We start from the raw sequence: 24,694 nt of genomic DNA on the forward strand, positions 1-24,694 counted from the left end.
GTAGGCGAATATGTCTACTTAGGACAGGTAGTAACCGTAGATCCGGACCATGAAAGAAAAATAACAAGGAGAATAAGATTGGGATGAAGCGCATTTGGCAATCACTCCCAGATTATGACTAGCAGCTTGCCGGTATCGCTCAAGAGGAAGGTATACAACAGTTGCATCTTACCTGTACTCACCTATGGGGCTGAAACGCTCCTGTAGGCTAACAAAGAGGGTTCCACTTAAGTTGAGAACAACGCAGAGGGCTATGGAAAGAAAAATGGTAGGGGTAACATTAAGAAATAGGAAAAGTGTAGAGTGGGTCAGAGAAATAACTCAAGTCACTGACATTCTAATGGAAAACAAGATGAAGAAATGGGCATGGGCAGGACATGTAGTGCAAAGAAAGGATAACTAATGGTCGCTTGGGGCAACAAACTGGATTCCAAGGAAAGGAAAGCGTAGCAAAGGGCGGCGGGAAGTTAGTTGGGCGGATGAGGTAAAGAACTTCGCAAGGGCCAAGTGGATGCAGCTAGCACAGGACCGGGTAATTTGGAGAAGTATGAGAGAGGCCTCGCCCTGCAGTGGGTATACCGTTTTACCGAGAGCAAGCAGGAGAGGAGGAAAATACTCTCTAACCAGATTCCTTGCACCGGCCCATAGTTGCCAGTACCGAGTGGGCTGTGCATTCGCACGCTTCATGCATAGCAGAGCGCCCTTGCACCTCACTATATTACCGTTTGAGAGCCTTAAATACCTTTATTAGCGCCCTTTCTTTGTGGTAATGTCATCGCGACAACAATGCGTCTTCGTTGACTGGCAGACATTCAAATAAACCGCAAGATAATTGCTAAGAGCGTATGCGGCAAGCATGCAACAACAGTCATAGTGCGGCTGTGATATGTTTCTGCTTCACCGCTTTCCAGTCCATCCTGATTTAATTCGCATATGAACATTTTGTCTGAGCCAGACGGACTTACTACGAAAGATGGACTCACGAATATGATGCCCATTTTACTTCCTCCTTTGTAGTAAACACGCACGCCGGGCAGGCCGTGCCTCCCGCAAGCCCTTCGCGCCAACGATACGGAGGATCTCTTCCGCAATCGCCAGGAGAGCATGCTAAAATCTATTCTTCCCTTAAACAATAAGCCAACAGCAAAAAAATATATATATTGCCGGTCTCTACCTCATAGCGTGTTGCTGATAACTGCAATCAAACAAGTTTCTCAACACAGTCAGCGGCCGCTGGTGCGGCGAGCGGCTCTTCGTCTGCACGCTGGCTCCGTTGCTAAAACGTAATCGAAATTTATATCTTTTTTTTTTTACTGATGCAATGGAATCGACAGTAAATGCAATTCCACGAGAGACCATTCACTATAGCGCTTAGCAATTACAAACCGCCGTCGGTCTTTGCACTGCAGTCGGATGTGCCTTCGATGCGAAACAATTTAGGCCTAGCGCCGACTAGGGCGTAGCACTCGGCGAGAGTGCCGTCGTCAGCCGCGCCAGTGGGCGGCGCCGATTTCATAAGCGCTGCTGTATGTGCTGCGAATTTGTTGTCTCCGTTCGTAGTGAAGCTGACAGCGCACGTTTTTCGACGTTTTTATTAACAATACGTCGATGATGCCACGACGGGACGGGGATACCATGTTGCCGCCGGACGTACACCAAGGCTGCATAAAAACGTCGACGGATGGTACTTTAGGCGCTACTCCTTTTACGTGCCTTTCTTGAACCGTGGTTTAACTTGAAAGTATACATTGTTGAAGCAGGACCGCTCGATCGTATGCTTTGCGCACTCGGTCGCCGGCGCACCGCATTCGCCAAGCTCGGTACGCGAGAGCACAGCGGCGAGAGGTTAGCGGCGTAACCGCTGCCTTTAATGCGAACTAAAAGCAGCGCAACACCGAATATGCTCTGTCGAGGGGTCGCACCTCTTTAAAGCATCTTTCTAAATACCGCTTTCGGTACGGTTCATTCGCTGTGTGTTGGTGTTACCATTGCGATTATAATATATAACTGAAAATACCGTGAAATATACATTCTCACAGTTAACTCTGACGATGTTCGGCGTGCGGAAGTGGAGCGCAGTCGCCGCTAGTGCTATTTCCAACAGCCGCCGCCATGCCAAGAATGGCATACGGTTTTCTGGCGTGCTCAAACAAAACACAAAATAGCACCAAGGTGTTGGATAGCTTTCACAAGCACCGCGCAATAGCCCTTTTACGCTGCCGCATCGCAGCATGAACACGCACAGCACTGCCCAACATGGCGTCAAGGCTGCGCCTGATGATGATATTTTTCCCTGGAAATATCATCTCCGAAGAACCCAAGTTGTGGCGTACGTGATTGTTGTTTTTGTTGCGCATTATTTTTTCAAACCTAGAATAGGGGGGGGGGGGGGCGGCCATGCAGTGCTAAAGTGTGGTGTGTCTACGTGAGCCATCCTCTGTGAGTTAACTACTTTGAGCGCTCTAAGTCTGTGTTTTGTTTCGGACTCCGACCTTGCGCACAAGGCATCATCCACGAGTGTGCCTTCCTAGCTCCCGAAGGTTTAACCGCCGAGGCCCCAAAGGCAGTGTAAGGCCGCAGTGAAAAGCGACTCGCACGTGGAGTCGAACTGGCGGTCGAACCTCCCACGCGCCGAGGCCAAGGAGCGAGCGCTGTTGTTGTTTTTTTCTCCTTTTCTCCCCTTTTCTTGGGCGCGGGCGTGCGGGTGCGCGGGAGGCTTGGTTTGTTTCGCCCCTTCGCCCCGAGGCGTCGCCAGGAAGCGAACGACAGATATCCAATTATCAGCTGGGAACAACAGTGGCACGCTTCTGCGAACCACTTTACGGCCAACTCGTCCAGCGATGTCCCGCCGTGGCGCCAAGCATGGGTGCAGGGAGACGCCGTTAATTAAGCTTTTTGCACTGCCACAAGCGCTCACTAAATGTCCTGCAGAAGGCGACAATGGGCGCGACCCTCGGCCCTCCCAAGTAGGCAATCAGCCCAGCGATCTCCCGCTGTGTCGCGAAACATCGGGGCAGAGAGACCCCGATAATGAAGCCATTTTGCCCTGTCCCAAGCGCTCACTAAACGCCCTGTAGAAGGCGACAATAGGCGCGGCACTTAGCCTCCACGCAGCGGCTCATCGTGTGCGAGCAACAGCGACGCTACACTGCTCTGGGACAGTGCCCCCCCCCCCTTTTCCCCGAACGGGACGCCGGGGTGGCCTAGTCTCGAGATCCCCCACGGCGTTTCTTTCATAAAGGCGCCAGCTGCAAGGTCGCGTCGCAAACACGCTGAGGAGGGGAGGCAAAGACAGGCGCCGTGTGAGAGGGTTTGGGGACCAGCGAGTGGAGAGAGTGTGTGTTTTGAATGTTGTATTTTTATTTGACGTAATTAAGGACCTGGGTCCGAGATTATTCCCAACCCACTGGGGTTGTGGCGTGTTTTTAAATAATTTGATTGGCTGCTTCAGTTTCTGGGTGGATCACCTAAGGTGACCGCCCTTGGGTCTTTGTTGATGTCTGGTATCAAAAAGCGGTCCTCGGACCATATCCGACAGTCAAGATTGAGGCTCCGTGCTTAGCACGTATTTACACCCCCTAGGCTTTAACCGAAACGCTCGGTAGGAAAGTAAGGGCCTGTAAAGTGACTTCTCTGTGTGAGAGTCTTCATTTTCTTTTAAGTTACAGTTGCCTGTGTGACTTGTTGCTGTAACTTTGCCTATGTATACTATTTTGCTTATGTAAATATATATCTCCTCCTGACCATCATCAGATCATCGTCATCTGCTTCTCTACCTGCCAAACACGAACTTAACATCACTGGCACAGCACGACAGGGTTCGGCAACCAGCGACCACGAGCATCACCCAGAGCACCCAGGCCCTGGGAACCCACTAGGCAACAAGCGTCCGCACGTCCAGCCAGAAGCAGCAAGGTGATCCAGGCCCCGAGCTAGAGGCAGCGTTCTGGGGAAGGACTCCGACGAGGCTGCGGCACCAAGGGACGGAGGCCGCAACTGGCGACACCAGCATGGGTAAGCGGGATTTCTTGCGCTTTGTTGAAGTGGCTATGGCTCAAGTGTGAAGTGGCGTATGGTTTTAGCACGGAGCATGATGGCGAGCGTAGGCGAGAGAGAGAGAGGGGGAGATATAACAGATGACAGCGAGCAGTCGCAGCAAGTGACAACTCAGCCTGTAGCAGGAGCGTTACGTGAAGTAGCGGAGATGTCGGTATCCGATGCGGTTGCAATTCGCCGCATGGAACTAGATTTTGAGCTGGAAAAATTGAAAATTCTTTCACAGGAACGCCTAGAGTTACAGAAACTTGGGCTAGATCCAGCGGTTGCAATGGCGATAGCGGGAAGCGGGCAGACGTCTGTAAGGTCAGACATTGACGATCAGCGTCGAATGGGGCCCGATCCAGTCTCCCAATGCGCTAAAGTCCTTAAGGGACTGAAGCTTCCGTGTGACGCGGACGTGCCGTTACGGTTCGAGGAAGTCGAGAGAATTTTCACGACGTACAAGGTGCCAAACGAAAGCCGCGTTCACTTAATCATGCCAGCACTAGCTGAGCGTGTCAGGTACCTTCTCCGTAACCTCGGGGACGATGAGTGTGGCAGCTACGAGTCGGTAAAAACAGCCGTTTTAAGGGAGCTGAAGCTCCCTTAAAACCCCTCAGAATACCTCGAACGCTTTGAGCGCGCGACGAAACGCCGGGATGAAACTTTGGCGCCGTTCACCTAGCGCACTAAGACGTACTTTCAGTACTACCTTCGGTCACGGGACGTAGAAACCAAAGACGACCTGGTATCATTGAACATCGCAGATCGCATAAAGGGTAGCTTGAGCCCTGAGGGCTTAGGGTATGTGCGTCTTCGTGAGGAGGAGAGGTGGCTAAAACCGGAAGAAATATCCGACGTTCTCCAAACGTTCGAACAGGCTAAGGGCAAGGGGCGCGCAGCGAAACGAAAGGTCCGTTCGATTCGCCTTGCACGACGTGCACCAGTTCACGTCAGTTCAGAAAAAGTTCCGCGTTCATGCAGCGCCAGTTCAGAAGTGTAGACGTAGCGCGACACTAGCGACGATCGGAAACGAACGTCTAGGTGCAGAAGGCGTGCAAGCCTTCTGCTTTGCTGCCCTTGGCGCGCTTGGGTGTCGGGACAGTCGGGTCGTTGCGCGGTGCGGTAGTTCGTTGTGTGTGTATATTCCCGTTTGCTGTGAAAAAGAAATGAACTGCGGTTTATTGCCTACTGTCATGCAAGCAGCTATGGAGCTGGTGGACTCCGATAGCGAAGAAGAGGAGTTCGACGACTTAGTTGCGATGATTACAATGAACAGGAACCGTGTGCCGCGTTACTGTGAGGACGTTGTGAGCCGATATTTTGACTTCGAGTTCAAGCGTCTTTTCCGCCTCTCACGGAGCATGTTTGACGCTCTTGTTGGTTCTTTTAGACAGTCGTAGTTTTTCCCGCACCCCATTGGAGGCCGTCCACAAATTAGTCCAGAAAAAGCGTGTCTCGCCGTTCTCAGTTACCTCGGCACACAATGCAGTATGTATTCATTAGCCGACCGGTTTGATATTTCAGTGTCGTCCGTACATGCTTGCATCGAAAGAGTGCTGGAATTTTTGAACAGCATCAGCTCATCGGTGATCGTTTGGCCGAACCGGCAACAGCAAGAGCGCAGCAAGACTGGCTTCTTGGCGAAAGCTGGCGGCAAGGGACCACGTAACACGATCGGCTGCGTGGACGGCTGCCACATAGAAATAAACAAACCTGAGGAGTCACCGCAGTCGTATTACAATAGGAAAAAGTACCCGTCAGTGATTCTTCAAGGCATATGTGATGGCCGAAACAAGTTTATTGATGTCTTCATCGGTTTCCCGGGCTCTGCGCACGATGCCAGGGTATTTCGGGAGAGCCCATTTTTTGAAGAGGCTGCCGACAAATGCTCCGATGGATACCTTCTTGGGGACTCTGCGTATCCGCTGTTGCCATGCCTGATGACCCCATATCGCGACAACGGGAGCAGCTTTCCAGCATGGAAAAAAAGGTTCAATAGGTTCCACTCGCAACAGCGTGTTGCCATCGAGAACACGTTTGGCTTGCTAAAGCAACGTTTCAGAAGGTTGTATCTTGTCGACGCGGGAAGCATTAAGCAATGCTGCCTAATAATAATGGCCGCATGCGTACTTCACAACATCTGCAACGACGAGCAAGTTTTTTTCGATGAACTGGGCTAGCTGCCTGAGCTGGAAGAGGTGCAGAACGATGAGGACAGTGATCTAGATTTTGACTGCAGCACTGCCAAACAGTGCGAAAGGGTGCGCAAGGCCATCGCCCAAAATCAGTGCTGAATGTGTGCTAGTTTGATCTTTTGCGTGTGCTGTTTCAGTGTGGTGACACAGTTTGCGACTGTTTGTTTGATATACTTGGATTCAAGGTTTACTAAATAGTTCATGATGTGATTGTGCTGTAATACTGATGGAAAGTCGTAGAAAGGCATTTTCAGGGCTCACCTTGGGGGTTTATTTGCACCCTGCGCCTCTACAGCCATCACAAGTCGCTCAAGTAGAGTCATTTTTCTCTCGAAGCGCTCAGCCCGCTCTCGTTTACATTCCTGGAACGTGTTGAGCAGTTCTTCCAATGACGTTCCATCCTTGCGTTTCTTTTTTGTACGCTGAAGCTCGGGTGTCCTCGACGGCCCTGGCTGTTCGTGGTCGGGTGCTGCTTCAGCTGCTGGGCTGGGCTCGGATTGCAATTCGGCATCGTACTGCTGCCCACTGCTGATTTGTGTGTCAGTAGACGTACTGTAAGGAATGAAATGTTAAATTACATGAATTACCGAAGCGCAGAATTAAAATACAGACCCTGAATTTCCCTGTTCAACGACTCTGCCAGGTGCGAAAAGATACGTCGGGCTTATGTGGTGCTCCTTCTCAAGCACAGCACTGAGCTCCCTAGAAAAGGAAAATCAACTTGTAAAGAAATGCTGCACAAATAGGTTTGGTGCACTTACTCTTCATGCTCGCATGACACACGAGAGTGGCCAGATGCAGAGTTTTTGTTCTTGGCCCTTTTGTATGACGGCTCCAGACTCTTCCATTTATTTTCAATCTGAAGCGCCGTCATTGCTGCTCCGAATTCTGCAATAATGGCATCCGCTATTGCCTGCCAGAGGGATTTTTTTGTGCTAAAGGAAACGTGAAAAACCAAGGGGAAAAGAAAGTGTACAGGATGAGCTGAGGTCTTGCAAGGACTTTATCTGAACTTTGCACTCTGTAAACTTTTCCTTATGTTTCATTTCATTTGCAAGTAATGATACTCTACTATACCTAGTCGCATGGAAATACATCCTTACAGGAAAATAAATGATGCATGAAAATTTCTGCTTTGGTGCCAAATAATTCCTGCCATTTGTAAGTTTTGTACAAGCACGCAGTTTAATTCTATTATGAAGAAGTAGGGTCACTGACCAAGTCCTTGTGAACAAGGAAGCCGTAGGGCTTCCGAAACGTCATGTTTTATTAAATGTATTAGATTTTGACTTGGTCAGTGACCCTACTTCTTCATTATGTCACCACCTGACCAGACGATGTTTCGTCAAACTCTAGACTACAGTTTAATTCTAGCGCATCGGACACCATGCTTATATCAACCTTTTTGGCTTTGTTCCCTGTTTGCTGATAATACAATAAAATAGACCTTACCGAAATCCACCCTTCTTCCCGAGAAGGTCCTTTAACTCCTTATATTTTGAAATTAAAAAACGAGTCTTTCGTGGCGGCCATAGCTCCGGTCCAAAGATGTTTCCCTGGTGCTCTGGTTCGGAGTCTTGATCTTGACGCTGCGCAGTTCGGTCTTCGCTGGCATCGTCCTTGAAGACTACGCTTACAGCACTTCCATCTGTAAAAAGGTGAAAATGGCGAACCTGTGAACATCGTGTTGTGCTTGCAGTCACTGCAAAAGTACAAGTCGAGCAGTTCGCATTGCATTTTCTTTGTTTTGTTTCGAGTGTGCTTGCTCGAGACAGCACAAGGATAGCACGAAATCGGACGGCAGCCAATATTCTGTTTCCTACTTACTAATGTTTTAGTCTCTCGAGCCGGCAAAAACAGCGAGCAGACTCGCACATTGGCAGAGAAGGTATATGACAGGAACTCCATGCCTAGGTGAAATCAGAAAAAAAATGCATCCCAGCTTCAGTGCATGTGCATTTCGCGGCAGCTAGCGCGAAACGTACGTGTTCTTGTGCTGAACACGCGTGAAAAGTTCACATACCAAGCTACACAAGTTACGCGGTTTTTACAACAACGCGCATCCTGTCGCATGCACGTGTTTGCTTTTTAGTCAACATACCTGGTGTCCAGTACGCGTAGCCGTCCCCTTGGCGAACTCGAGTACCGTTTTCGTCGATGATTGGAGTAATGCGAGTCTCCTCGCCGTCAATCAGAACCAGTAAGCCGTCGTCTGCGTCCATTGCGGTTGCTCGCACGGCTATGGCACGGCCTGCACTACTTCGGCACTGAGCTCTGAGGAAGTGCACAGTTTTCGTGAACTTTTTCTGAACTAGACCTGCACGACGTCGGCACTTTATTGAAACGAATGGCGTTGTGCAGAGGGCGCCATTTTGCATTGCTAAAACGAATGGCAAAGTGCAGCACCGCGAGAAACAGTTCAGGTAGTGCAGGCGAAACGAACGGACCTAAATTGGTGTGTATGCGGAAAAACCGAAGGGACCCCCGCAAGCGGCGAACAATGATGGCAAACGGCCAATTCAGTGTTATGAGTGCTGCGCATCTGGCCACCGAGCCAAGGAATGCCCTCGCGCTTCACAAAACGTGCAGAAGAAGGAGAAACGCGCTCGAGCTCAAAAAGTAGCTGTAGCCAACGTAGAGGCATGCGAAACACCGGCGTCAGTAACCTCCCAGACAACCCTAGTAGCAGAGATGAAAACGCCCCAGTCATTGGACGAGGTACGCAAATCGAAGCTATAGCAGGTGGAGATTGAGTGCGCAGGGATACCGGCGACAGCTATAATTGATACCGGTAGCGAGATAACCGTGGTTAGGGAAGGCCTCGTGTCAAGTATATGTCGGGAGCCATCCGGCTCTATAAAGCTAGTTTCGGATTTTGGGGAGACGGTTAACGCAAAACTGGTCACTCTTGTGGTAAGCATCAGGCGGCCCACCGCACACATAGCAGGGCCCGAGGCAGCAGACATTGTATGCGCGCTTTCTGATAAGCTGGCGGAACGAGTGGATTGTTTGCTCTCCAGGGAGGATTGGGAACTGCTTTCGGAGATAGACAGTCGTTACGAGGCACTTGTTATAAGTAAGGCCTGCCCTCTGTCTAAAGCAGTTAACGCGTCTGTCACCCTGGCGGAGCAGAGCGCAAAGCTGAGCTCTACATCACACGAGGAGCAAGCGGCGGGGCCTGAGGCAGACAAACTAATGAGTGGTGAGCAGGGTGTGGCGACGGAACAGCCCTGTGAAGTAGATCTGGAAGAAAGCGAGAAGGAAGATGTAATCTCGATCCAGGATGACGCGGACGCAGCCCTAAAACAGCGCCAGGTATTCAGATCCGACCAAGTATCAGACGAAACCTTAAAGAAAGCGTGGGCTGACGCAAAGCCAGGGAGGGCAGGCATGTTTGTTTCAGACGGCTTGTTGTATCACTGGGACTCGATCTCCGGTAGCAAAGTGAAGCAGCTTGTGCTCCCCCTTAGCAGGCGTGAAGAGGTACTCTGCCTTGCGCATGAGTCCCTTTGGGGAGGCCATTTGGGGCCACGGAAGACAAAGACCAGAATTAAGTACAGCTTTTATGGCCAGGCTTAGAAGGGGACCTAACGCGACACTGCAGGACATGTCACGGCTGTCAAGTCCGCTCAGACAGGCGAATTAAAGATAGGGTTCCCATCACACCTCTCACCAGATCCGACCATCCGTTTCAGGTCGTAAATGTCGATATAATCGGGCCACTAGATGTTCCGTCGAGCAGGGGTCATAGGTACGCTCTCTGCCTCGTTGACTTGTGCACGCGGTGGCCGGAGGTAGTCTGTTTGCGATCCCTAACCGCTAGGGCAACATGCTACGCCTTACTTACGATTTTCAGCCGCACAGGAATATCTGAGGTAGTCTGTTCAGATCAGGGAACGAACTTCACGGCGCAGCTGACGTGTGAGATGTTAGCAAGACTGGGATGCGCAGCGCGTTTTTCGACTCCTGAGCATCCGGAGAGCAACGGGACAGTAGAAAGGTTGAACCGCGTTTGAAGAGCATGTTACATGTTATTGAGAAAGGTCCCAAGAACTGGGATAGACTGGTCCCGTTCGTTCTCTGAGCGTACAGGGAAGTCCCCCATGACACTACAGGCGTGGCGCCGTTCCGGCTCTTATTCGGTAGAAACCTTATCGGACCGCTGGCAATTCTGCAGCGAACATGGACAGGCCAGCAACCCCTCCCGAGCACACTCAGGGAAGAACCCGCGAAGTATTTGCGACAGCTACGCGAGCAGCTAGAAGTAGCAGCAGAAGTAGCAGGTTTTGACGTCGAGCGCACGTCAGGGAAGTTACGCGCAGGCGTATAACAGGCGCGAACGGAGCAAGACGTTTGTCGTCGGAGACAGACCCTGGCAGTAAAATGGCCGCCAAATTGCTCGGTCCATTCGTCGTAACCGCGCAAGAGCGGCAGAACTCGTACTGAATCGACAGGGGAGAGAAAGCTACAGTGGTAGTGCGTGCGAACAGGCTGCGACCCTACTACGCACGTGTCAGCCACGTCGGAGTAGTTTTTGTAGAGGACGAGTAATTTGGTGAAATTGAGTACACCCCTCGGTCTGTGCCTGAGAGATGTGGTGGTTGTCTGATAGATGCGGAGAAACTCGCACACCTACCTACTCAGGACCGCCTCGAGATCTCGGAGGTGTTTGCCGCTTACGCTGATTTGTTCAGCGAAACGCCGGGAGTCGCACGAGTTGGGGCACATAAGATAGAGCTGCACGAAGGCCACCTGCTCAAACGCACTTTCCCATATCGCGTGCCGGAGTTATTAAGGAGTGAGGTGAGCCGCCAGGTAAACGAGTTGATAGATATCGGGCTGGCGTATCCGGTGGAAAGCGAGTGCGCCCATCCCGTTGTATGCGTGGGTAAGAAGGATGGATCGGTGCGCATGTGTGTTGACTATCGCGCTTTAAACGCAGCGACGCGCACGGATGCCTTTCCAATGTAACACCCTAAAGAGCTCATCATGAGGGTGGGCCGCGCTAGATATATCACTCTTATCGACTTGCGACGTGGATACTGGCAGGTGCCGGTAGCTCCGAAGAGCCAACATCTGACCGCCTTCGTAACTCACGAGGGACAATATGCTTGGCGCGTCATGCCGTTCGGGCTAAAGAACGCCGCGGCCACCTTTCAGCGGATAATGAACACCCTCCTCTCGAAACATCAGGCTTATGCGGCCGCATACCTCGATGACATCGCCATTTTCTCTTCCTCGTGAACTGAACACTTGCGGCACTTAGAAATAATTTTTGATTTGTTGCGTGACGCCAAGCTTAAAGTGAGCCGGGAAAAGTGTCAGGTCGCACAGGCCCACATTAAGTACCTAGGAAACATAGTGGGAGGCGAAACCCATGGGCCCAACCCAGAAAAGATATCGGCCATTCGTGGGCTCGTGCCCCCCGCAACAAAGAGACAGCTACGGAGTCTGCTAGGCTTATGGGGTTACTACCGCGATTACGTTGAAGGATACGCCGAGGTGGCCGCACCACTCACGTCTTTGACGAGGCGAGGTGTACCTAACACGATTCCGTGGAGCCAGGAAGTGCAAAACACGCTCGACAGGCTCAAGACAGCTCTGTGCGAAGCTGCATCGCTGAACACCCCCGACATTAAAAGGCCATATTGGCTGTTCACCGACGCGTCCGACGTTGCAGCGGGGGCTTGTTTGGCGCAGATGGGAGACGAGGGACGGAAAGGCCGATAGCGTTTGCCAGCCACCGATTCACGCCAACGCAGACCCGCTGGTCTACGATCGAGAGGGAAGCACTCGCTACTATCTGGGCACTAAAGACATTTGATCATTGGGTGTACGGGGCAGAAATTAACGTTGTGTCTGACCACAACCCCCTCTCCTATCTCACTACTAGTACGCCTCATAGGGCAAAACTCGCGCGATGGGCGCTGGCCCTACAGCGCTACAATGTGACGGTGACCCACAGGAAAGGGTCAAGCAATGGTAACGCCGACGCGTTAACACGTGTCCCCAATGTGACTTTGGGCGTAGAGCAAGCACACGCTTGAGCCATGGCCTTTCGGCGACGCGTGAATGTTCCCGCGTACCCGGTGCAATGTGTGATGTGAACGGTGGAGTGCGCGTGAACTTGGCGTGAGGACATCCAATTGCTCGCGCGCGGGACTTTCACGAACACTGTCCGGTCCGCCGATGCGAATGTGGGATTTGTTTTGTGTTATACCCATCTTGTGTCGCGAGATTCATTTGGTGTTCCATTCACGTGCGAAGGGTCTTACATGTTTTGTTTTCTTCGCGGGTTGTTGCGGCCTTTGTTGTATTAGGCTGAAATGACAGGATTCCAAGCTCATTTACCCTCTTAGGAGGGACGTGTAAGGCCGCAGTGAAAAGCGATTCGCACGTGGAGTCGAGCTGGCGGTCGAACCCCCCACGCGCCGAGGCCAAGGAGCGAGCGCTGTTGTTTTTTTTTTCTCCTTTTCTCCCCTTTTCTTGGGCGCGGGCGCGCGGGCGCGCGGGAGGCTTGGTTTGTTTCGCCCCTTCGTTCCGAGGCGTCGTCAGGAAGCGAACGACAGACGCATCCAATTATCAGCCGGGAACAACAGTGGAACGCTTCTGCTAACCACTTTACGGCCAGCTCGTCCAGCGATGTCCCGCCGTGGCGCCAAGCATGGGTGCAGGGAGACGCCGTTAATGAAGCTTTTTGCACTGCCACAAGCGCTCACTAAATGTCCTGCAGAAGGCGAAAATGGGCGCGACCCTCGGCCCTCCCAAGTAGGCAATCAGCCCAGCGATCTCCCGCTGTGTCGCGAAACATCGGGGCAGAGAGACCCCGATAATGAAGCCATTTTGCCCTGCCCCAAGCGCTCACTAAACTCCCTGTAGAAGGCGACAATAGGCGCGGCACTTGGCCCCCACGCAGCGGCTCATCGGGTGCGAGCAACAGCGACGCTACACTGCTCTGGGACAGTGCCCCCCCCCCTTTTCCCCGAACGGGACGGCGGGGTGGCCTAGTCTCGAGATCCCCCGCGGCGTTTCTTTCACAAAGGCGCCAGCTGCAAGGTCGCGTCGCAAACACGCTGAGGAGGGGAGGCAAAGACAGGCGCCGTGTGAGACGGTTTGGGGACCAGCGAGTGGAGAGAGTGTGTGTTTTGAATGTTGTATTTTTATTTGACGTAATTAAGGACCTGGGTCCGAGATTATTCCAAACCCACTAGGGTTGTGCCATGTTTTTAAATAATTTGATTGGCTGCTTCAGTTTCTGGGCGGATCACCTAAGGTGACCGCCCTTGGGTCTTTGTTGATGTCTGGTATCAAAAACGGTCCTCGGACCATGTCCGACAGTCAAGATTGAGGCTCCGTGCTTAGTACGTATTTACACCCCCTAGGCTTTAACCGAAACGCTCGCTAGGAAAGTAAGGGCCTGTAAAGTGACTTCTCTGTGTGGGAGTCTTCATTTTCTTTCAAGTTACAGTTCTCTGTGTGACTTGTTGCTGTAACTTTGCCTATGTATACTATGTTGCTTCTGTAAATATATATCTCCTCTTGACCATCTTCAGATCATCATCTTCTGCTTCTCTACCTGCCGAACACGAACTTAACATCACTGGCAGCCTACCCAGTCCGCTCCTCGGAAGGAAACCCGAGCTGCCGCGTACTCCCAAGAGGAGTTCCTGAGCCGCCGGCACAGCATCTACGGACCGCAAGTTTCCTCGGAAGGATCATCGCCTTCGAGGGCCGCCCGTCTGCGTCGTCCCAGTAATGGACTGCCGCCATGTTCCCCTGTGAACTGAATGTTCTACCCTACCCTGAACTTTCTTTCCTTTGCTATTACTTGAACTGTTAATTTCATTGCGAAAAAAAGCATGTTTAACTATGTATATGTGATTCGGGGTGTTTAATTCGATTGTTTTCTTCACTCGTGTCGTTACCTTTCAGAGTGTTAATTGCGGCCTACTAAACATTCTGTGCATTCCTCGTTTTGAGCCTGTAAACGTCTTCTTCTTGTTGATTCAAATCAACACGTCTTCCTCTCATTCTCTATTTTTGCTTACCGGCTTCGCCGGGCATCGAACGACCACCCCCTCTTCGTCATGTCTCGGTGATGACCTCCGGTGATTACCGAGAGCCTCCGCACGAACAACATTTCAACGAGTAATGAATACTAGCGGGCTCGAAGTGGCAGATTTGTCTGGTCTGTGCTGACCATTACATTTGGGTATAATGTGGTCAATTGTTTCAGTGGAGGTACCACATGCTGCACATGCGTCATCTTCATTGTTAAATTTCTTTTTGAAGCTGCGTGTTCTAGGGCACCCTGATCTAGCTTCAAAAAGTAGGGTGCTACCGCTTTCAAAGGTAGCGCCCTACTTTAGCGCCCAAAGGTAGGAAGGAAGAAAGCTGCCTTCATGGTCTGCCTTTCCCACTTTCGGTATGGTTCCACACTCTGTTTCTTTTCCATCGATTTTATCCAATTTCTACCTTCTGTGTTTTCCACCTGTTGCTTAAAGGGAAGCTGCACCGGTTTTAGAATTTGATGCGCTTCAGAGGGTCTAATCTGTAGGATTTGTATGTTAAGTATACGAAATATTTTGGCTTTAGCTTTTGAAATAGGGACGTAATGATCGATTAAAGTTGCTACCGCGTTCAGGCTTCTCCGCAGTGCACAGCGCGGGAGGGGGGGATGTCAGTAGCAGACGACAGGAGTACGACAGGCGGTAGTGACGTCAAGGACGGCATCTACCTCTCTTCTGCTTCTATTGCCCGAGCAGGCCGTGCATCGCCTGTCGCTTGCAGGCTACGCAGTGCAACCTTTTTCTTGTCTCGCGCTTGTTTTCTTCTTGCGAACGTTACCGCAAGCGTTTTCAGTGCATCTTGCACCGTTCTTCACGAAAAGAACGACCATGCCGTGGTACTGTGCAGCCTATGGCTGCACGAACACTGGCGGCCGAGAGGATGTCGCGTTTCATAAATTCCCAAAGGAGCGCAAGCTATCGGCGCAGTGGGTTGCCACGGTCAAGAGGAAGGATTTCAAGCCTACGAAATCGTCGGTGATCTGCTCAGATCATTTTCGCGTCAGCGACTATCACCAAAGCTTGTCGTTGATGCGATCTTTTGGGATACCGATCAAATCTGCGCGATTGAAAACCGGTGCTGTGCCTTCTGTCTTCGCGCACAAGAGCACCCCTCCGCCGCCAAGAGCTGCTTTCGCAAAAAGAAGAAAACTCGAGGTAAGAGGTCCAATTCATCATATTGCTCTTCTGTTCTGTTTACGTTTGGGTTCTGTGGGGCAGATGGGTGGCCGGGCAGACGAAGGCACAGGTGAAAGTAAAACTATTCAGCATTGGCGCCCGCTGACGTGGCTGGAAAACTGTGAGAAGTAATGTCACAGAGCAGGGCTTTTTTTTAAGAGGAGGGAGTGGGTAATTAGTGGGATGTGAAGAGTGTCATACCTTCTCCACGCGCTCATGCATAGCCAGGAACCCCAACGCCGCACCCAGTCCACGAAGTGCGCGTCGTGCTTCGTAACTTGAACCGGGAGAACGCGAAAGACCGCGCTAGCCGCGCGCGTCGGACGGGCTCTCTCTCAAGGTGATCCTGTATTCTTTTTCTCTCTCTACTCGTCCACGGCACTTAGGGCGTTAGCTGCTTTAGCTCCTTTTTTTTTGTGCAATCGGGGCTTGTAGTGACTCGTATTACCCGTGCAAGGCCCGCTCCACTGGCTTGCTCGGCCGCCAGGCTCGCCGGATTTCAGTGCACTAATGTTTTACTTTTCTTTTGAAATTGAGTTGGCTGCCACAGGGCTAACTACATGCATCATTTTTTTTTACCTGCGCCTTCACCTGCCCGACACTCCTTCGCCTCACGGTGCATTTGGTGGCATGCTCGGCGTACAGACGGGAGCGCGCCTATCTATATGCGCTGGAGAGGAATTGACGGTGTGCTCCGGGATGATTATAATGAAGGCTAGTGCATATACTATATGGGAGACTCGACGTTCGTGGCTATTTTGTTTCATATGCACGCTACAGCGCTTGAGCGCAAGAATTTGTTGTGAAAACCATTATGTGCTTCAAATGTCAGTCGCGCGACAGCCAGCCAGCCTGCCTAACTCATGAAAGTACATTGCCGGCTGGCACGCTTATGTTCTAATTTATTTATTTATTTATATACTGCGTTCTTGTTTCCATGATCTTGGCAGGGTGGATAGAGAAGTAAAAAAAAAGGCAGCGGTATATAACTGTAGGTGCATGAGGTCACTCGCTATGTGCAAATGCAAGCATCAGATAAAATGTGACACAGCACAAAAGGACAACCATGAGACAATACAGAAATACAGTAAGGTGTCAAAGTAAAAATATTGGGCAAGAGCTGTTGAAATTTTGGCACAGTGAACTTAATTTCTAAACGATTGCAGCAGGTGTGCTCAGCCAATGGCCACAACGCTGCAGTGTGTGAGCATATTGGCTAATCATGATTAGGCTATCGGTGCGATGCGGAAAGAATCATCACACTGCTGAATCGACGAACGGAAAGGCAGCCCTTATTTGCTCATGAAAAGTTTTGTTCAGAAAAACCAGCAGTTTTGGACCTCTATACGTTTTGCACTTGGCGATCCGATTCTGCTTGCACATGCCAAGCATGAACTTTTTTAAATGGAAGTCAGAAACCTATGTCATAAAGGAGAACGCACATCCTAAACTCGCCTCTGCTTTGTTAAATTTAGTTTCTTATGTCATGTTTATATCTTATGGCCATTCTTTTTAATTTTCAGGTTCTTGGAGAGCTCCTGGGAAATTCGGAATGCCCAGCAGGCTCACAACCTTCGTCGGACTTGGCACTGCCGTCTTCAAGTGAGCCGCCTTCAAATGAGCTGCCTTCGAGTGAGCAGCCTTCAAGAGAGCCACCCTCAGATATGCCGCCTTCGGATATCGCAAATTCACATCAGCCTCATTTGCACCTGCCGCATCTGGATATGCCACATCCACATATCATAGCAGCTGAGCAAGCATATATCAACTGCTTTGAGTCGGTAGATAAATGCTGTCAAGTGGTGGTGCGTTCAGCAACAGCTTGTCCAGGTTCACAGACCGAAAAAGATACAACTATGCTGTCGAAGAGCCTGCAGACAAGACCTCGGATGACTTCTATTGGTATGTTTCTCTGGTTTCGCAACAAATTATTGTTCACCCCTCCCCCCCCCCCCCCCCACACACACACACATCCAAGGTGAAGTGTGGTTTCTAGTAACCCAGATGCACTCACGATTCCCATTAACGTGTATTGCATAGGTTAAGCAGAGAAAGAGTGTGAGTGCATTGTGGCTGTTGTGTATCCGAATGAAAAGGAAACACTTTTTCGGGTTTTGAAGTTGCTCTGAGTGCAGACCACATACAAAATGCTTGTTCCAGGTATCCAGGTTGGGAGCAGCATGTTGGCTACCACTGCACAGGTCAAGGTGGCCCCGGTTTATTTTGAGGACACTGTGGACAACTTCAGTGAAAATGAGGTTGATGACCAAGATGAAGACTACAGTCCTTCAACAGAGTTCAGGTATGTGTTATGACACTATGCTTGCCGCATCATACTTGGGTGTTTGTGATATCCGGTGACATTGCACATGACAAATTATTTTATACAGTGAGTGTTTCATGTCTTTATTTTTCTGTTCATCACAAAATTTGTGCTACTTGTTTCAGCCATGACGACCGAGCTAATGTTTTAGATGCTCCCACTGTACCCGAAGAAAGCACAGTCTGCTTAGTTGAGGTGAAGAAGCTAAAAGTACTGTTTGACCCCTGCCACACCTGCCTTGCAACATGCAGTTGCACTTTAAAATGCACAGGCACATTGCTGGAGGTGTACGCAGAATGCCCAGCAGGCCATACATATTACTGGAGCAATCAAGAAGTCATCAACCAGCAGCCTGTCCTAAATGTGCAGCTTAGTGCAGCTGTTTTATTTGCTGGTAACAACCCCACAGCTACATTGAGAATGCTGGCTTCAATTGGAATGCAAGTGACTAGGCCAAGAACATTCTTCAAGCTTGACAATGATTACCTCTGGCCTGCCATTGACACAGTAAGCTTTCTGAATTTAATTTTTCATTCAGCCATTTATTGCAGATGAGATGCTTAGTGATGTGAAATTTCCTACAGGTTTGGAAAGAAGAGCAAAAACAGCTTTTGGAGGATGCCTCGGGCAGGGAAGAGAAGCTTGCCGGAGATAGGCGGGCCGATTCACCCGGTTATAGCGCAAAGTTTGGAACATACACTTTGCTCGATTTAGAAAAGAACAAGGTCCTGCATTTCGAACTTGTCCAGGTTTGTTCTAAACATCCTTCATGGTCTGAAAACTTGGTACTACCTACTAATATTTTATGAACAGTTTTACAGTAGCAAGAACTACTGAGGTTGCACCTTGGATGCTTGCTGCTTGGTCTAGTTTCATGTTGATTTGAAATTTTGAATTCTAAATATTGCAGTCCAATGAGGTTGGTGGCAGCTGCCACATGGAGCTGGAGGGGCTGAAACGTGGCCTCACATTTGTGGAGGAGCATGGATTGTCCATTGAAGTATTGGTGACGGACCGACACACCCAAGTAAAGGCATTTCTGAAAAGGGACAAGCCAAGCATAACCCACGAGTTTGATGTCTGGCATGTGGCAAAAGGTACTGCAAAGCAGATTTCTTGATCATAGTACCAACTTACATGTTGTATTTTGATGACTCTGTATTCACCTTTATTGTAAAATATGCTTCCAGGTGTGACAAAGAAGATAGCTGCTGCTGTAAAGCAGAGTGGCTGCAAGGAGCTTGGGCTTTGGGCTAAAGCAGTTGAAAACCACCTGTATTGGGCAGCGGCGTCAAGCCATGGATGCAAGGAGATGATTGTGCCCAAGTGGACATCACTGCTAAATCACTGTCGAGACGTTCATGTCCACGACTGTGCCCTCTTCCCTGTATGCCTGCATGGAGAAATTGAACCCCGGCAATGGCTCAAGGAAGGTATGTGGTACTTTAACTGTCAGATATTCGAGTTATTGTTGCAATTGTACTGCACACATAAGCAGTGCAACATCAGAATATTTTTTTTTAATTTTTCATCATTTCTTCACATGCACATTGCGCCAACCAACCATTTATAGTAATACATCTCATACATGAGGTGCATGCTGCGGGGTCTTAGTGGTTATGGTGCTTGACTTCTGAACCCAAGGAAGCAGGATCAAATCCTGGCTGTTGTAGCCACTTTTCGTTGAAGGTAAAGAGCAAGATGCCTATGTGCTGTACGATCTCAGTGCATGTTAAAGAACCCCGTGTGGACGAAATTTCACAAGCCCTTCACTATGTCATCTCTTATAGCCTGAGTCACTTGGGACCAAACCATCATACCTGAGATTTTAGTGCTAATGCAATTTGGTAGATGAAAAGAGAGCGGGCAGTACTTTCAGTATATGCTTTTTATGTCCTAAAAGCGTAGGAGTGTAGGCAGTATTTTAATTTTATGAGGCCCCACACACTGGCTGAATACTTATTTGTGAAGTGTAATTTTGCAGTCCATGGACATAGAATACGTCTTTTCACATTTTCTTTGTTATGTTGTCTTTGTCACGTTCATGTTTGCCTCTCAGTCCACGAGCCATATGCCTTGCACAGCTGACGTGCATGGTCCTAGACACACACATATGTGCCGATTCAAAGCAGTATTTACTGGAGTAGTGCTGTAAATTGGTAGTTATCTTGAAAAGGCTTCAGTGTATTCAGCGAGCATTAAACAGGCAGTCTAAGGGCTGATGCAGCTTTATTGTATTGATTTTTTATCAGGCCTCAATGTTTCATTTCTAAAACAAGCTTGTGGCGATCACAATAAAGGCAACAATAGACTTGCAGCTATCTCAGCAAGCAGTGATTACTAGAGCTCTCCTTATATTTTATCCAGAAGCCAACAGTAGGCAGTGTTTATTGCTGTTGTAATATGCAGTTTACTAATGGGGACACCGCTGAAGAGACTCTGCTCACAGTCATCTAGCATGTCTTGTGGTTTGCACAAGTTAAGAAAAATTTCTGTTGTAATGCTCAGTGAATCAGTGGTGGTTGTTTCAACCAGTTTTGTCTGGGTCTTCGTCAGTATAAGCTCAATGTGCTTCCTCAATAGGCATTGTTAAAAGCAAACTTGTTTTTGCTTTGCATGAGTAATATTGCTCATGCATGATGCAGCAGAATATCAGCACTTCAATGAAAAGGTTTAACCAGTAACTCACAGTATAAGCAAAACAGACAGTGTGAACAGTAAATGACATTTGTCACAAAATTTAACATGCTTTTCAGGCATTGTCATGTTTGTCCTGATCAAGCTCAATTTCAGTGAACAGATTTGCTATGGGAAGCCACACTAGCAAAATTTCTTTTAAGGTGTTCTACAGTCATTTTCTGCAACTCTTGTTTTTTGTCTTTGCTATAACTCGTACCTTCTGTTCTTTTAAACATGTTTCTGGGCATCCTTTTCAGAATCCAAGGCATTCATAACACTGAAAGCTATTGCAACCTCCAGATACTTGCTAGCAGACATGCCTAAGCTGTCAACAAGTCACCAGACGTATGGGCTTGAAACGTTTCATGGGCTGCTGCTCCACTTTGCTCCAAAGTTCTGCCAGTACTCTTACTTGGGCATGAAGGCAAGGTAAGCATGCTGCTTTCTGTATCCCACACGTAGGAAATTAAGAAACCATTATTAATGCGAATACATTACTTCGCTATGTTCACAGATTTCTGTTCGCAGACCGCGTCCGCAAAATCGTGTCCGCCGCAGTTGTGAGTAATTGAGAAGTGGTAGAGTTTTATGAGTGGTGTCAATTGATAGAGGGTGACGTAATGTTGTGTCTGAAAAAATAATTAGGCCAATAAGATAACTAGGTAAATAATTAGAAGAAAAACGTAAAAGTAAAGGCAAAAATGGTCTCATTAGCCAATGGCTTGGCACCACATTTGAATGTATCAAATACTAAAATAGTTATTAAACTCGGCATCCGCTTGAGCAACAATTTAACCTGGTCGCAACAAGTTCGCCATATAACTAATTCAGCTAACCAAAATTTACGGTACTTACGCTGTAACCTTGCCTTAGCACCCCATTCAATCAGTGAAAATATATGCGTGTTTTATGCTAAATCAAGAAAATGGCATCCACAACTCTCCATTGCACAGGTTCGCTATAGGATGCAAACATATACCAATACACAACCTCAGCTGTGATCAGTTGCTTACTGGCGTGCAACCACAACTGACGGAACGCGTCGTTGCGCTGTACACTCCTTGCGCAGACCGACCCACATGCAGTGCCGCACGTCAGTGCGTCCTGTATTTCTGATACCCTCGTCAAAGGCAAAGAAAGAAAGAAATGAAAGAATAAGTCAGTCAGTTAAGGTGATGTCAAGATGTATTAAATACTAAATCCTTATTTAAACAAGTCAATTAAGGTGACGTCAAGGATATGACGTCACGCAACCTGAAGTCGAGCCAGAAAAGGGCATAGGAAGGGATTGGCGTGCTATTTGAAAATACCAAAACTAAGATGGGTGAACAAGAAGTGAATTATTATGACGTAGAGGTTGTGACGTCACGCAACCAGAAGTAGAGCCGAAAAAGGGCATAGGGAGGAATTGGTGCACAATTTGAAAGTACCAAAGAGTAAAATGGGTGAACAAGAAGTGAATTAAGCAACCAGGAGCAACCAACAGCAGCATCCCTGCTTTCGCATTACTCCAATGCAGATTCTGCAGTGCTGTTTAATTTTTTTTATTTCATTCTATATGTAAAGCAAGGGTGGATGAAATGGCTACACATAGACAGCTTCATATCTATTCTATTCTTACCTCATTCTGCTGCATATGCACAGTGATTAAATACTTGATAACCAAGCAACCAACCATATCACCATTGCTTTTTTTGCATTTGCATGTGCCAAGTTCATCATTTTTGCTGCCATGGCACCACATGTTTCATGAAGTGTATGGGAAGTGGATGCTAGGCCACAGCCTCTTTTTGCAGGCCTTCCTGCTTTAGGTGCAACTTTAAACAAAATCAAGAGCTGGACTTGTATTGTTGCAAAGTAAGGGCTGCAGGTTTGGTGAAAAATAAGAATTCTTCCTTATCTTTACTTCATTTGAGTCACATAATCCAAATAAAAAACCAATTTTTAACCTTGACAGAGTCTAGCCGTATTTCGCAACAGCATGGTTTCTTAGTTTTACTATGTGACCAGTGCATGCACAAAAAAAAATCAGCTATGCTCCTTTTGGTATCATCGGTTCCCCTCTTTTGGTAAGCACTATTACTTTGCATGCGGTGTTTACATTGCTTAGTCTGTAAGATATTATGCTTATTATTAGCTAGTGCTGTTAAATCTACTATTCATGCATTTCTCTAGTCCTACTCATATTGCTGAAAATCCCGTGCAATCATTGGGAAACAAAAGCTTGTCACCTGTTGTCAGCTCATGCAGATTGGCAGTCTCTTATATTTGGTTCTTTTGTACTGCCCTGCATAGCACAAAAGGATTATGACATTGTGTATAACTGTACTGACCACATGTGACTTACAGAACCCAGTTAGCAGCACTCCACTACAATGAAAATAGTGGAAGAAGCCAGGCATGTACACAGGATGGCAGAGAGAGGTGGAGCTAGAGGTACCCAAAGGCCACACAGACAAAGCAACAGCTCGTCCTGTGAAGGAGCAGCCCACCCATGGTATGATTGAGTGTACTCTATTTGTTACTGAATTATCAATGCCATCTGAAATACTTTCGCAGGATACGTGAGGAGGCTGTTGAAAGTAGTCATGGCTGAGGTGGAGAAGAAACCACACACAAGGACGGTCCTCTGTGTGAAAGAGTGTGTTGTGTTGTGTTGTGTTGTGTTTTGTGGCACATAGGCAGCTAAGGCCATCATGCGCCAAGCTCGGGTTTGCGTATCTGTTTGGTGAAAGGAAGCGAGCGATTATTTTAATACACTAGAGTAGGTTTAGGATGTTGGCATCTTTTAAGAAATCAGTGAGAGAAGACGTTTTAATCAGTGAATTTTCTCCTAAGAGTAAGCTAGGATGTAAGGGAATGTAGTTGTCATAGAACTGTCGGAAATGCTTTTTTCTAAGTTGATCGAGTTTTATACAGGATATTAGGATGTGGTTTATGGTGACCACCTCTCCGCAGTGTTCGCAAATGGGTTTGTCTTTCTTTGCTAGGATGAAGTTATGAGTCAGGTGGGTGTGTCCGATACGAAGGCGGCATAAGATTACTTCAATAAAACGTTCTTGATGGCTGCATGTTTTCCATTCTTCTATAACTGGCTTTACTAGGTGTAGCTTGTTATTAACTTCGTTATCCCATGCAGCCTGCCATTTTTGTCTCAGTGTTCTTTGTATGAATTTTATGGCGTCATTATGTGGAATTTTCACCTTCTGTACTTGAGCATTGGAGGCGGCCGCGGCACATGCATCAGCCCTCTCATTACCGCTGATTCCAACGTGGCTTGGCACCCAGCAAAATTTGATATTAAGTCCTTGTGTTTTTGCTATCACTAGATAATGGACTATGTCCCCTACTAAAGGTTCTATAGCATTTTTTTGATGTAGTGATGCGAGTACGCTCAGAGAGTCTGTATAGATGATACTGTTTTTGATGTTTTTGTTGACTATTTTATCTATTGCTAGGGATAAGGCGTAGCATTCGGCAGTAAATATTGAGGCACACTGTGGTAACCTTACTGTTGTTTCCTGTTTGTCTTCTATTACTGCACTGCCTACATGAAATATTGTCTTTGAACCATCTGTATAAAATGCCTTGTGATCACTGTATTTCTGATTTAATGCCAAGAACTCTTGTATTATGTGTTCGTGCAGTGTTTGTGATTTGCGAAATTGAGTTAATGTGAAGTCACACACAGCAGTGAAGTTGTACCAAGGTGGCAGTGGGTCAGGTCTCCGTGCAATATCAGGAAGTGCATCCAGCAAGTTGAGTTCCCGGCACTGCTCTTCAAAACGGAGTATGAGAGGTCTGATGGATCGAGGTTTATTGATGTACAGTGTTCTTGAGGGGCAGTTTGTAAGTATGGAGTAACAAATATGTTTCGGTAACGAGCGAATTTTCAGAACATATGAAAGTGTAAGCATGGTCCTCCTGTATTTTAGTGGCGGTTCGTTTGCTTCTACATACAGACTTGTCACCGGCGATGTCCTTTATGCACCAGTTGAAAGACGCAGACCCAGGTTATGTACTGGGTCCAGCCGTTTAAGGTATGACGGTCTCGCTGACCCATAGACCACGCACCCGTAATCTAAACAGGAGCGTACCACTGAGCGATAGATATGGAGAAGACATGTCCTATCAGAGCCCCAGTGTCTCCTTGAGAGTACTTTAAGGATGTTGAGAGCTCGAGAGGCTTTGACTTTCAGGCTGCTTATGTG

General features: G+C 48.4%; 2 protein-coding genes across 2 annotated transcripts; one reads left to right on the forward strand and one right to left on the reverse strand.

Moving 5' to 3' along the window:
• Nucleotides 1–6,493: 6,493 nt before the first annotated feature.
• Nucleotides 6,494–8,458, reverse strand: LOC146187571 (uncharacterized). The gene is made up of 5 exons (XM_084608226.1): nucleotides 8,338–8,458; nucleotides 7,689–7,884; nucleotides 6,998–7,171; nucleotides 6,869–6,938; nucleotides 6,494–6,751 (listed from the first exon to the last, which is right to left on the reverse strand). Exons 1-5 carry the CDS (start codon nucleotides 8,456–8,458, stop codon nucleotides 6,494–6,496), a joined length of 819 nt encoding a protein of 272 aa, XP_084464352.1.
• An 8,205-nt stretch (nucleotides 8,459–16,663) lies between these two features.
• On the forward strand, nucleotides 16,664–24,152 carry LOC146187572 (uncharacterized). The gene is given in 12 exon segments (XM_084608227.1): nucleotides 16,664–16,684; nucleotides 17,005–17,113; nucleotides 17,642–17,783; nucleotides 17,930–18,311; nucleotides 18,389–18,553; nucleotides 18,715–18,901; nucleotides 18,995–19,237; nucleotides 20,741–20,912; nucleotides 22,833–22,933; nucleotides 22,936–22,980; nucleotides 23,043–23,124; nucleotides 24,131–24,152. Coding segments are annotated over 12 exon segments (1,671 nt in total).
• The last annotated feature ends 542 nt before the right edge of the window (nucleotides 24,153–24,694 follow it).

Source organism: Amblyomma maculatum, chromosome 6 (genome assembly GCF_055883805.1).
Source record: "Amblyomma maculatum isolate TAMU_Amacu chromosome 6, ASM5588380v1, whole genome shotgun sequence".
Taxonomy (NCBI): domain Eukaryota; kingdom Metazoa; phylum Arthropoda; class Arachnida; order Ixodida; family Ixodidae; genus Amblyomma; species Amblyomma maculatum.

What these genes read in the sequence shown, in the direction of transcription:
- LOC146187571 (XM_084608226.1), bottom strand. Translation starts at nt 8,458, where the DNA reads ATGGACGCAGACGACGGCTTACTGGTTCTGATTGACGGCGAGGAGACT. An exon ending in CTACGCGTACTGGACACCAG is followed by an intron (nt 7,885 to 8,337) that starts GTATGTTGACTA and finishes ACCTTTTTACAG; the next exon opens with ATGGAAGTGCTGTAAGCGTA. An exon ending in GGGAAGAAGGGTGGATTTCG is followed by an intron (nt 7,172 to 7,688) that starts GTAAGGTCTATT and finishes CGTTTCCTTTAG; the next exon opens with CACAAAAAAATCCCTCTGGC.